This window comes from Mustela lutreola, chromosome 6 (assembly GCF_030435805.1).
Source record: "Mustela lutreola isolate mMusLut2 chromosome 6, mMusLut2.pri, whole genome shotgun sequence".
Taxonomy (NCBI): domain Eukaryota; kingdom Metazoa; phylum Chordata; class Mammalia; order Carnivora; family Mustelidae; genus Mustela; species Mustela lutreola.
In genome coordinates, this window is record NC_081295.1 from 176,387 (window position 1) to 192,295 (window position 15,909).

Consider the following 15,909-nt stretch of genomic DNA (forward strand, 5'->3'; position numbering starts at 1 on the left):
CAATGCGAGATGTTAAAGCTCTTCCTGAAGGCTCTCCAGCAGCCAACAAGGCCCACGTCCCGCTCGCGACGGAGCAGGGAGGCTGACGGTGTAGACTCGGATGGTGCCCCCGGGTGACCCTTCGGCATCAAGCAAGAGGAGACAACGAACCTCAAGGCCCCTGGCTTCCCAGAGGGGAACAGGCCGGGGCCCCCTCCCCACCAGAGTGGCAGCTTCCCGAGGACCGGGTGCAGGTCGGCGGCGAGCCCTCTCCTCCAGCAGCCGGCAAGCCCAGCTCCCGCGGAGACCGTGCGCGAGTGAACACAGCTGGGCTCCAACACTGCGCACGCAGAGCTCACACACACACACACACACACACACACACACACACAACATAGGCCTTTTTTCCGTTTTGTTTTGTTTTGTGACAGTCAGGAAATGCTGATGCTACTGACTTATTTTTCCTCCTAAGTTGTGGCAGGTGCCCCAAGAGCTTGAGACTAAACAGAAAGTACAAAGGATGGGGAAGACCGTGAACGTGGCCAGCCCTGTGGACGCTGAGCCTTGCAAACCCCGCGAGCCCAGGACTTCTTAAATCCACACACCTGAGCTCTCACCACGGCCACTGGCCGTCACCTTTGCTCTCTTTTCAACTACGTCATACACAGTCATCCTGGCTGCAGAAATTCATGGCTAGCGCCACGTCCCTGTGGAAATCAAGTCCCTCTTGGAAGACGTGCGACAGGCAGCCCGTGGCGAGCCGGGGGAGCACGCCGGACGCCCCCTGGGGCTCCGCCACAGCAGAGGCCCTACAAGCTCAAGGAAGGGGTGCGTGCTCAGGGCTCCAGTCACGGGCACCAAGGGTGACAGCGATGGGGAGGCCTCTGCCCACCGCCCTTCTCCCAGCATCTGTCCCTCCTGTGGCCGCGGGCGGAGCAGCTCCCGGAGAAGAGGCCCGCCCCATACGGACCTGCTCCTCCCGAGCACGGGGCCGACCGGCCCCCCGGGAGCTGCCGGGGACTGCGGAACACCACCACTTGTTTCATCACCAAGTTCCACTTTATTGACACGACAACTTGGAAGGAAAGCTGCATTAGGAGAGCTCGGAGCGGGAGGACGCGGACACACGTGCAGGAATGGAAGTCGCTCTGGAGCCACAGCGGTGGACTGGCACAGGGGTCACCACGTTTTTGTCAAGGGTGTATGCAGACTTACACTGGGCAACTGCTGAACTCGGCAGAACCCTGGCGTGAAGACGCCGGCACCGAGCCCACAGGAAACCCGGCTGCAGGCGGTCGGCTGCCTGAGGCTCTTCCAGCTGGACAGCTCCAACGCCGGGTCCAAACGCGGCACAGGACAAAGAAGCGGGTCTTCTTTCCTTGTTCTAGCAGCAAGCTTGTGGCACAGAGGGGCGTCAGAACACAAAAGGCCTTGTGATCAACGTCCACGCTTTGAAACAACTCTTTCTTCGATCGCGAGGGTCGGTCCTGTTCCAGCGGGCCTCAGTTGGGCCACCTGCAACACAAGGGACCGTGTGAGCCTCCGACCAAGTGCAGGCTGGCAGCCGGCCCATGGGGAGAGGGGCCGGGGTCCCGCGTCCTGCGGAGGGCATGCCTGGCCGGGGTTGCGGGGGGCACCTGGCGTGTGCGTGCCTGCGCACACCTTACTCGTGAGTCTGGGAGAGGAGACAATGTTGGCGCGTGTGCAGCCTGATTCCAGAATGAGCAGAGGACACACCCTCACCGAAGGAAGAACACTGGCCGTCATTGTGACTTCCTAGCTCATGGGGCAGCCATCACCTGTCCTGACACCACACGCTGCGTGCTTCCTATGTGCTGACTCATGCTGCCCCGAGGGCCGGCACCCTCCATATTCTGGGGATCATTCCCACCGTGGCGACTCTGGAAGTTGCCCACTGCCCTCCCTCTGAATGCCCCTCCCCAGGATGCAGGGCACCAGCTCACCAGCCTCTCCAGACCCCTCAAGTGGCCCCTGCATAGATGGTGGTAGATGCTGGCGCCCGGGGTCTGTGCTGACGGACTCCAGCCCTGCCAGCCCCTGCCCCAACTCCTCTGACAAGTGCCCAGTGCTGCAGAAGCCGTGGAGCAGGTGGTCACTGCGGGTCTGCATGGTGGTCACACGGGAGCACACGCTCCCTCTCACTGACATGGGGGTGGGGGTGACATCACCCCTGTCCAAGGCCATACACACAGCAGGCCAAAGAGCCGGAAGCCAACCCACAGCCAGCACTGGCACCTCAATCACAGTGTACCCAGAAGCTTTCCTCCCCTCGCATTTCCTACCTAAGTTAATGGCACTAAAATCCGAGCCTGACGCGAGTCAGAGCCCTGAGGATCGTCCCACGGCCCTTACGCACTGCTGCCCTCACCCCAGTTTCAAGTGGCCGCTCCGGGGTTCCCTGGAGTTTCTTAACCGTGTCATTCCCTTGGTGTCTCCAGGAAGAGTGGCAGACTCGTCCTCGGATCGGGAGTGAAAGAGCAGGGACCCCCAAGGGTAAGGGTCCTGTGGCTGGAAGTCCCACCCGGGGCACAGCCTTCCAGTGGCCTTTTTAGTACCCGACTCTTCAACACTACGTGCCTCAAGAATTACCAGCCGTGTGAGAAAAAGAAATCTAAAACAAAAACAAGGGCCAAAGCAAACACAGAAACCTGGAAGAAGAGTCTGTGAAAGAAAAAGAAAAAACGAAATAGAACTACTGCTGGCAAAAGAAATGCTATAATTACAAAGCAATGAAGAGTCTGCGTTAAACAAAGAATCAGAATTCCACAATTTAGAAACCTCAAAATTAAAGACCAGAAAGGAGGGGAGACGAAGCTGGTGAGATGGCCCAGGAAAGATACTAAGAGGGAAAACACAGGACAGTTCCGGAGCTGGAATACGGTGCCTAACCTCCGAGACAAAGGGCAGAGAGCGAAGAGGAGGAGGAGGTCAGAGAAGAAATCCCTGGAGGAAAGCTCCAGGTCTGAGACACAGGAAGCAGCTTCCTGCCGGTGCCGGCCAGGTGGGAAGGCTCCTGGGGCGGCCGGCTTGGGTGGCGCTTCCCACTGCCCTCGGGGTGGGGACTGTCTGACCCACCGGTGGTTCAACCTCCGTGCGTTTGGGTCCTTCTAGCTGTAATTGAGGTCCTGTGAGTGAGAGCTACTTTCACACCACTGTGGAGGGAAAGGGTGCTTGACATGACTTTTAATCGTTTATTTTTGTTTGATTTTTTAAAGATTTTATTTATTTATGTGAGAGAGAGGCAGTGAGAGAGAGCATGAGCGAGGAGAAGGTCAGAGGGAGAAGCAGACTCCCCGTGGAGCTGGGAGCCTGAGGTGGGACTCGATCCCGGGACTCTGGGATCATGACCTGAGCCGAAGGCAGTCGTCCAACCAACTGAGCCACCCAGACGCCCCGACTTTTAATCTTTTAAATTAAATCAAAATTTTTTTATTTTTTTTAATTTATTGAGACTTGTTTTATAGCCTAACGTGATCTATCCTGGACAATGTTCCATGTGCACTGCAAAGAATGTGCATTTTGCTGTTCGGGGATGAAATGTTCTGTATTTATCTGTTAAGTCCATCTGGTCTAATGTATCATTCATTCAAAAGAATGTTTCCTGTTTTTTGCCTGGACGATCCATCCACAAGGAAAGCGGAGTGTTAAGCTCCTACACGCCTGAATTACTGTCAACCTCTCCGCATGTGTCAGTCTTTGCTTTGTGTGTCTAGACGTGCCCACGCTGGCTATCCACACATCCACACTCGCACCCTTGCGGGCTGATCCTTTATCGCTACGTAATGTCCTTCCTTTGTTTCTTGTTACAGTTATTTTAAAGTCAATTTTTTTCCAAGAATTGCTACCCCAACTTTTTTCCCGCTTCCATTCTCATGGAAAATCTTTCCCCGTCTCCCACTTTCCGTCTGCGAGTGTCTTTAGATGGGAAGTGAGCCCCTGTAGGCAGCACACAGATGGGTCTCGTTTCTCCATTTCATTCATTCCACCACTTCGTGTCTCTTCATGGGAGCACCCGCACCATCGCATTTTGTGTGTGGACTCCCTGCCACTTTGGTGTTCTCTGGTCTGTCTCTTGCTCTCTTCCCTCGTGACTGACGGCTTTCTTTACTGTTGCTCGTTTTTATCTTTACTTCTTATGTATCTATTGTACCTTTTTGGTCTGTCACAAGCCCACACACACGTCCGCAGTCCACAGTCGTCGGTCCTGTTGGCAGGGACACGAGGTCAAGCACATCCTCCCGTGTGACCACCATGCAGACCCGCAGTGACCACCTGCTCCACGGCTTCGTGCTTTCTGGGCGCCGTCGTGTCTCCGTCTCTTCGTGCGTCCCCTTTCCTTTCCTCGTCTGCCCACTCCTCGTCGGGGCTGTCTCTTCCAGAGAAGTCCCTTCAGTACTTCCTGAAAGGCCAGTTTAGTGGTGACGGACTCCCGTAACTCCCGTCTGGGAAACTCCCTCCTCTTCTACTCCGAATGCGGCCGCCGGAAACGGTAGTTGTGGCTGCAGTTTTCCTTTCGGCACTTGGAACAGATGGTGCCCCTCCTGTCCGGCCTGCCAAGTTTCTGCTAAACATCAGCTGACGGTCTTACAGGGTTTCCCTCGCATGCAACTAGGTGCTTCTCTGGCTGCTTTTAAAACTCTGTATCTTACCGTTGACTCTGACACTCTGCTTCCTCTGCACCCTCCTGTGGGCCTGCGGACGTTCGGGTCCACTTAGATGCGTCCTGTCCGGGACATTGGGATTCCTGAACCTGAAAGTCGGTTTCCTTCCCCAGGGAAGTTTTCAGTTATTCCTTCACACGATTTTCTGACCCTTTCCCAGTCTCCTTTCCTCCGGGGACCCCTATAATGTGAACGTCTGTTTGCTTGATGTTGTCCAAGAGATCCCTTAACCCATCCTTATTTGTGGGTGTGTTTTCTGCGAGTCACCATACAATACAGCATTCGGTCCGGACACCACGTTCCGGGATTCCTGTGCGCAGCACACCCCCGCCCCACGCAGTCCGCGCCCTCCTCAGCACCCCCACCAGGCTCACCGACCCCCCACCCCTTCCCTCTAAAACCCTCAGTTTTAAAACATCCCTTTTTCTTCCTATTCAGCTTAGGTGCTTTCTATCACCCTGTCTTCCAGACCGCTGATCCGTCGTCCCGCGTCCCCCAACCTGCGGCTGGTTCCCTCTAGCGCGGTTCTCATTTCAGCCGCAGCATTCTTCAACTGTTTCTCTTATTTTCTCATCGTGGAGGTTCTTCTCTGCAGTCTAGTGGGCGTCCTCATGACCACGACCATCAGACATGCCGCTCACCTCCTTTTATGTTCAACCTACTTGTGTCTGGGGGTCTAATAGGAATCTGTCAAACAGAGCACGTGTCACATTTTTTAAAAAATCTGTTCTGTCAATCTCTTTTGACTGGAGACTTTAATAAATTTAAATTTAAAGTAATTACTGATAAGTAGGGACTTCTGCTACTCTGCATGTTTTCTATGTGCTCTAGAGCTTTTGGTCCTTCCTGTCCTCCATTACTGCCTTTTTCGGTGTTTTAACTGTTTTTTGGTGGATTTTGTTTCGTACAGACACATTTTAATTCTCTTCTCATTTCCTTGTCTGTGTGTATATTCAATAGCTATTATCTTTGTGTTTACTGTGGGGATTACATCTAACACCTTCAAGTTGTAACACTCTAAGTTGAATTTAACCAGTAACTTCAACAGCATCACTCTGCTCTGTGGCTCCTCAGAAGGGTAAAAACTACCCTATGACCCAGTAGCTGCACTACTGGGTATTCATCCAAAGGACACAAGCATAGTGATCTGAAGGGGCACCTGCCCCCCAGTGTTTACAGCAGAAATGTCCACAACAGCCCAAATATAGAGGCAAGATGTCCATCGACATATATGGATGAAGTAAGTGCTTATAATGTAGAGTGGGATATAACGCAGCCACCAAGTGAACGCTTGCCATGCGTGAGGGAACGGATGGATAGAGGGTGTCATCCTGAGGGAAATAAGTCAGTCAGAGAAAGACAAATACCACATGATTTCACATTTATGTGGAACTTAAGACACAAAACAGATGAACACAGGGAAGGGAGGAAAAAGGAAAACAAAATCAGAGAGGGAGGCAAACCATAAGAGATTCTCACCGCAGGAAACAAACTGAGGGTCGCTGGAGGGGCGGTGGGTGGGGTGGGGGTAACTGGGTGACGGGCGCGAGGAAGGCGCATGAAGTGATGAGCACTGGGCGCTGTACGCAACTGACGAGTCACTGAACTCCACCCCTGAAGCTAAAAATACAGCCTACATTAATTAAATTGCATTTTTAAAAAATCAAAAAAACAAAACTCTGCTCTGATACAGCGCCACACTACCGTGTGACTTAAGTCACAATCCACATTTTTATACACTATATGCCCAGTAACATATATTGTTAATTGAATTTTTATGTGTTTGTCTTTCAAATCATGTAGAAACTAAAAGGTGTAGCAGGAAACCAGAACTGTAGTGCTGGCCATGTAACTGCCCGAGCATTTGCCTTGCGTTGTCTTCACAAGGCTTTGGAGTCTGGCCCAGGGTCCCTTCATTTCATCCTACAGGTCTCCCTTCAGCGCTTCCTGCACGGCAGGTCTTGTGGGGATGGCTCCTCCTTCTCGGCTCACACTCATCAGGGAATGTCCTCATTTCCCTCTTATTTTTTTTTCATCCACATGCTTTTATTTTTATTCAACTACAAGCAAACAGCAAAATTAACACAACATTCCACAACTCCTCCAGACTGGCTTTTCCTACCAGATGAAGAGGGGCCAGTGTAGCAAGGCACAGACTTCAGGATTTCTGACAACCTCTTACCCAGCCCCTCGGCTCATCTAGATGGCCTGGCCTTAACCTCCTGCTTCTTCCAGTCCTGCTCTTTAGAGGAGCTGGAGCAGGACACTGAACCCTGCCCCCACCGGTAACCAGTCTGAGGAGTACCACACTGGGGGGTAGTAGACCTGCCAATCTCTATGGTGAGAGACACAGCCATGAAAACATGGTACAGAAGTGCCATTATCCGCAATTCAGGACTCAGGTTCCCAAAGGCAGAGGAAATGAATCCTTTTTGTTTGTTTATTTATTTATTTATGACCGTTCTTAAAGACTCTTTGGTGCTCTGCTCTATTGCTGTAGACCAGGGTTTTTACCTGAAATTTTTCTTCTTTAAATTCTGGGTTGCTATTCTTATGTTAACAATTTGATGACCACATCCTAATATCAGAATATCCCCCCAAATGGAGTTCAAATTAGATCAAAACATAAATTGGGATGTGACTATCCAGGGTTATAAAAGATAGGCATAAGGAAGAATCACCCTAAGCCAGGATCTCAGTGCTCAAGCCTCACCTGTAACTACATGTATCAGTGACCTTGAGAGCACTGCTTGAGACCTCTGGGATTCTGTTCCCTAACATTCCCCTCCTTCCCAGACAGCTGCTCACAGACCTGGAGCACAGTCACCCCACTCTCATCACACATGTCAGCCACTGGGGACCTGAGCTGGAACTTTTTGTGAAAGACCCCACTTTGAATTTGCCATGGCAGTCTCTGATCAGTTGCTGAGAACGGACTTGTCAAACGTCAGTGGCCCATCCTGCTCGTAAACCAACCAGACGGAATGCTGAAGGCCTGTGCCCTTGAGAGACTCAGAGCCAATGTAACTGGAGAGAGTTGTGTCACTGCTGATGGCACCGCCCTTCATACTGACCACCAGAAAATGGTGCCACTCCCTGTATTTGGGGTCCTTCCTGCAGGGAGCATATGGATCTGTCATGACCAAGGTGTAGTGTGTACCTGCATCAAGGCCAACCCTCGCAACAGCGGTGGGCCAGCTCTTAACCTGGGTGGGCATCAGCACTCTGCCCAGCTCACTGATCCCCGCCCCAGCATATCCTGCAGATGCTGTGACCACTTGCCCATTTCCTGCAGGCTCAAAGACATGGACCACTTGCTGAGGTCCACTGGCATTGTGGGGCCAAGCTGGGCAGACAGCAGTGAAGTCACAGGAGCAAGGCACAGGCCTGCAGCACTGCCTCTGATTGACCTGCGAACCGTCTCCCTCATTTCTGAAGGACAGTTTGGCCAGGTACTGAATTTTTAGTGCAGTTTTCTTCTTTCTGTGCTTTGAGTATATCAACCCACTGCCTTCTAGCCTCTGAGGTTTTGGATGAGAAACTGGTGATGATTATTGACAATCTCTTGTATCTAATGAGTCACTTCTCTCTTGCTTCAAGATTTTCTCTTTGTCTCTGGCCCATAACAATTTGATTATGATGCACTTTGGCAAGGGTTGAATTAATTCTAATTAGTTTGTTGAGCTTCCTGGATTTGTAGGTTCATGTCTTTCATCAAATTTGGCAAGTTTTCAACCATTATTCCTTTGAATATTCTTTTTACCTCTTCTCATTCTGTGACTCCCACAATGCATATCATACAATTGCTTGCTGATACCATACGAGTCCCTTCAACCTCTGTTCACTTTTCTTCATTCATCATTTTTTGTTTCCCAGGTTTAAAAATTTCAATTGCCCCATCTTCAAGTTCACAGATTCTTTCTCTGCTGCTCAAATGTGCTTCTGAACCCTTCTAGAGAGTATTTCGTTTCAGTCACTATAGTTCCCAGCTCCAGATACCTTCTTGGTTCTTTCCGCAATCTTTATTTCTTTATATCTTTTTGTGTTTTCAGTTTGTTCACTGTTTTCCTTTGTCCATGTCTTCTTATAGCTCTTCGAAAATCTTTAAGTCTTATCTATTAAATATGACATCTGGGCTTCTTCAGGGACAGTTTCTGTCCATTTATTTTGTTCCTTGGAGTGGGTCATGCTTACATACTTCTTTGAATGCCTTGTGATTCTGTTGTTGTTGCAAACTGGACGTCATAAAAATTGAATCATACTGTTCTACCTCTAGAAATCACATTCCTCCCATCTCCTTATGCCTGCTGTTTGTTGTTGTGTGTCTGCTGGAGACCAGCCTGAGGCAAAAGCCTAAGGTCCTCTCACATCATCTCTGACCTCCATTTTTTCCTTGCCACACATGGTGGCTTTTTAGATACCCCTGAATGGACAGCTGTTTTTGAATGTCCTGATCCTTAAGTGTCTGGCTCCCACCAGAGCAGATGGTGGTGGTGGTGGGTGCCTACTATCATGCGTTGCCCCATTCAATGCTACGAGAGCCACTTCAGCCAGTGGAGACTGACACGATGGTGGCCAGCCTCTATGCCTGCATCTCAGCAACCAAAACCAGCAGCCACTACACAAGAGCCTGATGCTTGGACAAGGTCCTCATTGTTTACTCTGGCTCCAGCAAGGTGCCCCAGGACTGTGTGCATGGCTCTCTGCCATGGGGCTGGAGGACGGGCAGCCAGAAATGATGGAAATTAACCACAACTTGCCAGCCAAGCTATCCACTGGAAGCTGCAAGTCTTCAGTCTCCACCCTGTTCCAAAACAATTCCTTCAAGCAGTTTCTGGCAATACAATTGTCTAGGTGGAGAGACAGATTCCTGGTACTTCCTATGCCCTCTCTTCCCTGAGAGGACGGCCCTCCCATTAATTTTTGAATGCAGTACTGTTACTATGCTTTCTGAAAGGGATTTTGACTTCCTCAATAAATATTTAGAATAGGTTAATTTCCAAGTGGAAGACTTTTGCTATTTATTTTTCGGTTGTTGATTTCTAGTTATTTTTTTGTGTACAGAAAATACAGCATGTGTGGTTTCTACTTTTCACTAAATTAACTGAGATTTACTTTGGAGTCTAACACATGGTTAGATTTCTGAACTGTCCTTTTGTGGAAAATAACATAAACAAAAGGGCATACACTGCTCTGTATATTTCCATCAGAATAAGCTTGTTAAAGTGTTGTTCAAATGCATGTCACTATTGCTGGTCTATATGACCTATTCATTTCTGGTAGCTATGTGTTAATTAATACTCCCTATCATCGGGACTATTTTTCCTTACATTTTCCTCATCGTTTTGACTCACGACACCAGGTACATAACAGGTCTGATGGACGCTCATGTACCTATCATCTATTCATCCATCCAGCACCTTCTTCCAGCACATATCCTACATTTTACACACACGTGAACTTCTATTTTTCTAAAACATCAAGATCTGTTACAATTCTATCTGCTCTCTAAAGCAAGATAAGAAATTTAGTTTGTCCTTACTTTTCTTTTTGTCTTATTCCCCAGAAACACTCATCACGTTCTCCTTGTGATCTGGGATTTCAGTCAATTGTTTTCGCATATTTGTTTTTCTTACAGTTAATAACTGTTTAGCAATAAAGGCATTTTACTAATTTCTTAGTTCATCACTGTTTCTCATAGCCCATGTAGCTGTTTTAGATGAAGTGCTCATTTTGCTACAGCATACCCATTTTCTGTTGTAAAGGATCTGGGAGTCAACATTTTCTGATTCCCGAAAATGTGTTCATTTTTCCTCTTATGGTAGAATGTTAACTTGGCTGATTATAGGTTTCTGGACTCAAAATCATTTTTCTATAAAGCAAAGCAGGAAGTGACATGATTCCTGGAGAAGGTTCTGGAGGGGGGAGAACTGAAGATGCTCACCAGTAAGGGGCAGTGTTCTGCAGCTGCGACACTGAGCAACGAGGAGCAGCTGAGGACAGGGGCACCTGGCCCAGGCTACAAGCACGGTCACTTTGTCCACGAGTAGGTGAAGAGACAGATATTACCTCCGTTATTAAGGATTCATCCACTTCTCATTGTATTTGGTTATGAATCTAGATGGTGCACAGATGCTTGGGGGAGAACAAATGTGGCTAAAGGAATGGACAGAAAGCATAGCTGCCAGCTGTGACTGTGGATAAGGAGGAAGTGCTGGACGGCTAGGGATGGGGGGGGAGTGCAGGACCTGGAAAGCAGTGAAGCACGGACAATGACCTCTGGACAGGACCAAGAGTTCGCTGAGGTCAAGGAGCATAAATTTAAGGTAGGACCAGGAAGCATGACTGTGGGTCTTTCTCTAGCCACATCCCAAATGCAGAGGATTGGATTTAACCAAATAAACACAGTAAAATGAGAAAGGTAAAGCAGTTGAGAGTATATATAAGGAAGTCACTTTGATCGTTAACCACCGAGGAGAAACAGTAAAGTGAGGACAAGAAGGGGTGTGAGGCCCACTGAAGGGCAGTCGGACCAGTGGACTGGGGGATCCTGATCTGCCCAAAGGAACATGTGGGTCTGGACACACTGTGCTGGGTGGCTGGAGTGTGTCTGAAACTGAAGTCATGGAGTGGTTGAGCTACTGGGAATGGTGGCCAAGGTGGAAAGCCACACTGCTGGGATGGCAGGTCAAGGCATTGTCATCAGGGAAGACTATCCACAGGCTACTGAAATCGCTAAAAGTTATTACAAGACTCATGGTGGGAAGAGTGCCAGGGAGCCAGGAGCCAAAATCTTGAATCTGAAGGACAATGGCAGGGTAGGTGGTAAGGTTGGATGACAGGAGATTTAAAGTATGTAATTTTACTACTTTGCCAAAATGGCCAAAGAAATACAATTAGTCCCCCATGCTCTTGTGGAGCTTCCCCTTCCCCTGTCTAGAGGAATGTGCCCTTCATGTCACCTTCATCTGGACAGGCCTTTTTAGCTGCCTTGATGAACAGAACTGGGTAGCAGAGCTGATGAATGACTTGTGAGGCTAGTTCACAAAAGGTGACACGGCCTCTGCCTGGGTCTTTAGCTCTCGGGTATCCAGCTACCACGCTGGGAAGAAGCTGAAACTAGTCCCCAGGGACTAGCAGAGAGGCTCCTGTGGAGAGAAACTGACATCCCTGGCCAAGAGGCAGCATAAGCCAGAAATGTGAATGACTAGGACTTCGCAGAACATCATGTCTCCCAACTGGGGCCCAGCCACAATGGAGCAGAGACAGGCCGTGCTGGGCCTGTGAGCACACTAGCTATATGTTTTACACCACTAAGGCCTGGGATAGCTCATTAGGTAGTTCTACCTACTGGCAGAACAGTCTGGAAGCAGGGATGAGAATCATGAAGGTACAGGAGCAACAGCTACATGAAGGGACTGCCATGTTTGCCAGAGCAAGGTAAGGGGACAGCCAGAGAAGAGGCCACAACAGGGGACAGGCACAGGGGACTTCACTGTCCATAGACATGGGACTGCAGAAGTCCCACTGAGGGCATGATGGAGGCACGGAATATGGTGGCAGCAGTAGCCATATTAAGAAAAGTGCGAATTCCAGATACGACGTGGTCTTTTGTGGTTCCACACATCATTGCTCCCAACAGACTGTCAGGGCTTGGGGAGGTGCAGACATCAAGGACGATGCCTGGGTTTCTATGCGAATAATGACTCCCCAAATGAGGAAGGCAGGAAGAAGGAAATGGCGAAGATATCTGCCATATACGTGAACATCAAAGACTTAATACCCATAATATAAAAAAGGCCAAATCAATATTAAAAAAATCACCCAAGATTTAGCCCGATATGAATGTGTAGATCACAAAGAGAAATACAAATGGCCAATAAGTGTATGAAAAAGATAAGCTTCACTAGTACTCAGAGAAATGCAAATTAAAGTGTTGTTCTTTTTTGACCATAGACTAAGGGCCGAAAATCTGCATACAGTGAAAAGTGGAGTGGTCAAGGCTCTTGTGTGCAGTGGGAACTGACCAGGCAGAGGGGCAGGGGAGATGGTGACCTCACGTCAGAAGGTAACATGAAATACCCAGTAGCCCACAGCTCTCAGTGAGCACAAGCAGGCAGTTCCAACCCTACACACTGTACGGAGTCAATCAGGGTTTCTGGCCACGAGAATGCTGAATCAAGAAACACTTTGTGTCTTTGGGTCCCTCTCAAATAATTGTTTTCCAATTCAAGTAACTGTCTTTCTTAACAAGACAGAAATGCAGGAAATGCCCAGTCTCTTGTAGTTTCATCCCCACCTTGAACACAACCACTGTTAGTCAGTCTGATGCTTATGCATCTGTTTAATTCACGGCTCAATTTTAGGCTCCTCGCTTTTTCTCTTTTTTTTTAAATTTTTTAAAGATTTTGCTTTGAGAGAGTGAGAGAGGAGAGAGCAGAAGCACCCTAGCAGGGGAGGGGCATACGGCGAGAGCAGCGGACCCCTCGCTGAGTGTGGAGCCGGATGTGGGGCTCAATCCCAGGAGGTAAAGGCAGATGCTTGACCGACTAAGCCACTCAGGCACCCTCCTTTTTTTTTTACCCCCAGCTTTACTGAGGTATGATTGACAAATAAAAACCTGTATATGTTTAAGGCATACAGCATGGTGTTTTAATGTAGCTAACCCTGTGTAAGAATTGCCGGGATCAATCTAACCCTTCTATCGCTTCACGTAAGCACTACTTGTGTGTGTGGAGTGAGAACACTCAAGACCCATTCTACTCTCACCAAATTCCAAGTATACATTATTTTTAGTCTACTTACTGTGCCGCACATCAGAGGTCTCGAATTTATTCCCCTTGTAGCTGAGTATCTGTACACTTCAGCCAACACCTCCCATTTCCTTAACCAGAAGCCCCTGGCAGCTACCATTCTACGGTTTCTCTACGGTCGACTTTTTCAGATTACACATACAAGTGATGTCATGAAATATTTGTCTTTCTATGTCTGGCTTATTTCACTTGGCAGAGCATACCCTGAGATCACCCCCACTGTCAAAAATGCCAGGATTTCCTTTTTTATGGCTGGATATTGCTTGTGTATATGTACCACAATTTCTTGATCTGTTCATCTGCTGATAACTTAGGTTATTTCCACATTGGCTACTGTGAAAAATACCACAATGAACACTGCAGGGCAGATATTTCTTCAAGACCCTGATTTCCTTTCCTCCAGGTGTATACGTCCAGAGGAGGACTGCTGGACCACAGTTCCATTTTTAGAGGAACTGCCGTACTGTTTTCCACAGTGGCTTTCTCCATTTACACTCCATCAATGGTGCACAAGAGCTCCTCATCAGTGCTTCTTCTCTCTTGTCTTTTTGATGACGTTCATTCTAACAGGTATGAGGTGTTATCCCACTGCGGTTCTGATTTGTACTTCAATGATGATTAGTGATACTGAGCACCTTTACATGTACCTGTTGGCCACCTGTGAGCCTTCTGTGGAGAAATGTCTGTTCAAGCTCCTTTGCTCCTTTTTCAATTGGGTTATTTAGGAATTTTCTTTCTTTTTTTTTTTTTTTAACTATTGAGTTATAATAGTTCCTTTTATATTTTAGGTATTAACCTCTTATCAGATACATGGTTTGAAAATATTTTCTCCCATTCCATAGATGGTCTTTTCATTTTGTTCACCATTTCCTTTGCCATGCAGAAGCTTTTTAGTTTGATATAGTCCCACTTGTGTATTTTTGCTGTTCTTGCCTATGCTTTTGGAGTCATATCAAAAAATCATTTCCAAGACCGACGTCAAGGAAGTTATTCCCTATATTTTCTTTTGGGAATTTTACAGTTTTGGGTCTTATGTTCAAGTCTTTAATGCACTTTTGTGTAAATTAAGGGTCCAATTTCGTTCTTATGCATGTGGATATGCAGTTTTCCAAACATTATTTATTGAAGAGACTGTCCCTTTCTCCATGGTGTTCGTGGAGCCCCTGTTGAAGACTGGTTGACCGTACATTTGAGGTTTTATTTCTGGGCTCTCTATTCTGTTTTATCAACCTATGAGTCTATTTTTGTGCAAGTACCAAATTATTTTGATTACTTTAGCTTTGTAACACAGTTTGAAATCAAGAAATGTGACACCCTTACCTTTGTTGTTCTATCTCAAGATCGCCTTGGGTTTGGGGGTATTTTGTGGCTCTATGCAGATTTTAAGGTTGTTTATCCCATTTCTGTGAAAAATGCTTATATTAAAATTTTCATAGGGATTGCACTGAGCATGTGGATTGCTTTGGGTAGTATGAATATTTAAACAATACTCTTCCAATCTATGAACACAAACTATCTTTCCACTTACTTGTGTCTTCAATTTCTTTCATCAGTGTTTCATGATTTTCATTATACAGATCTTTTATTTCCTTGGGAAAATTTATTTCTAAATATTTTATTCTTTTTAATGCTACTATAATTAGAATTCTTTTCCTAATTATTTTTCTGGATAGCCTGCTGTTAGTGTATAGAAATGCAATTGATTTTTTTATATTGAACCTGTATCCTGCAACTTTACTGAATTCACTTACTAGTCATTTTCTGACAGAGTCTTCAGATCTTCTATGTAGGAGATTGTGACGTCAAACGGGTCTTACCTCCTCCTTTCCTTTTTTCTTTTTTTTTTTTAAACATTTTTATTTATTTATTTGACAGAGAGAGATCACAAGTAGGCAGAGGCAGGCAGAGAGAGGAGCAAGCAGGCTCCCCGCTGAGCAGAGAGCCCGATGCGGGGCTCGATCCCAGGACCCTGAGATCAGGACCTGAGCAGAGGCTTTAACCCACTGAGCCCCCCAGCACCCCCCACCACCTTTTTTTATTTTTTTTTTTAAAGATTTCCCTCCTCCTTTTCAATTTGGATGCCTTTTATTTCTTTTTCTTGCCTAACTGCTCTGGCTAGAATTTCCAGTACTATGCCACACAGAAGTAGTGAGAGTGGGCATCCTGCTCTTGTTCCTGATCTTAGAGAAAGAGCTTTCAACACTGCATCATTGTATATGATACCAGCTATGGGTTGGTCATTTGTGGCCTTCATTAAGTTGAGGCTCACTCTCTTTATGTTTACTTTGTTGACAGCTTCAACCATGAAAGGATGATAAAGTCTGTAAACATATAAAGAAAATATTAAGACAACTAAAGGGAAAGTAGACAGCAATATAACAATTGCAGGGGAGTCCAATACCCCACTTTCAACAATGGGTGCATCATCCAAATAC

General features: G+C 47.4%; 1 protein-coding gene and 1 pseudogene across 7 annotated transcripts in view; both read right to left on the minus strand.

Moving 5' to 3' along the window:
* Positions 1–1,016: 1,016 nt before the first annotated feature.
* Positions 1,017–15,909, minus strand: part of FAM120B (family with sequence similarity 120 member B) — an 88,906-nt gene continuing 74,013 nt past the window's right edge. The window contains exon 10 of one of the 7 annotated variants that reach the window (XM_059176441.1): positions 1,017–1,494. In XM_059176441.1, coding sequence (XP_059032424.1) covers positions 1,482–1,494 — 13 coding nt within the window. In that variant the 3' untranslated portion in view covers positions 1,017–1,481. Of the gene's footprint in view, positions 1,495–5,063; positions 6,282–15,909 lie in introns of those variants that run through there. The other 6 variants (XM_059176442.1, XM_059176443.1, XM_059176444.1 and 3 more) reach the window with 6 other exon arrangements.
* On the minus strand, positions 6,288–15,380 carry LOC131833330 (phosphatidylethanolamine-binding protein 1-like; annotated as a pseudogene).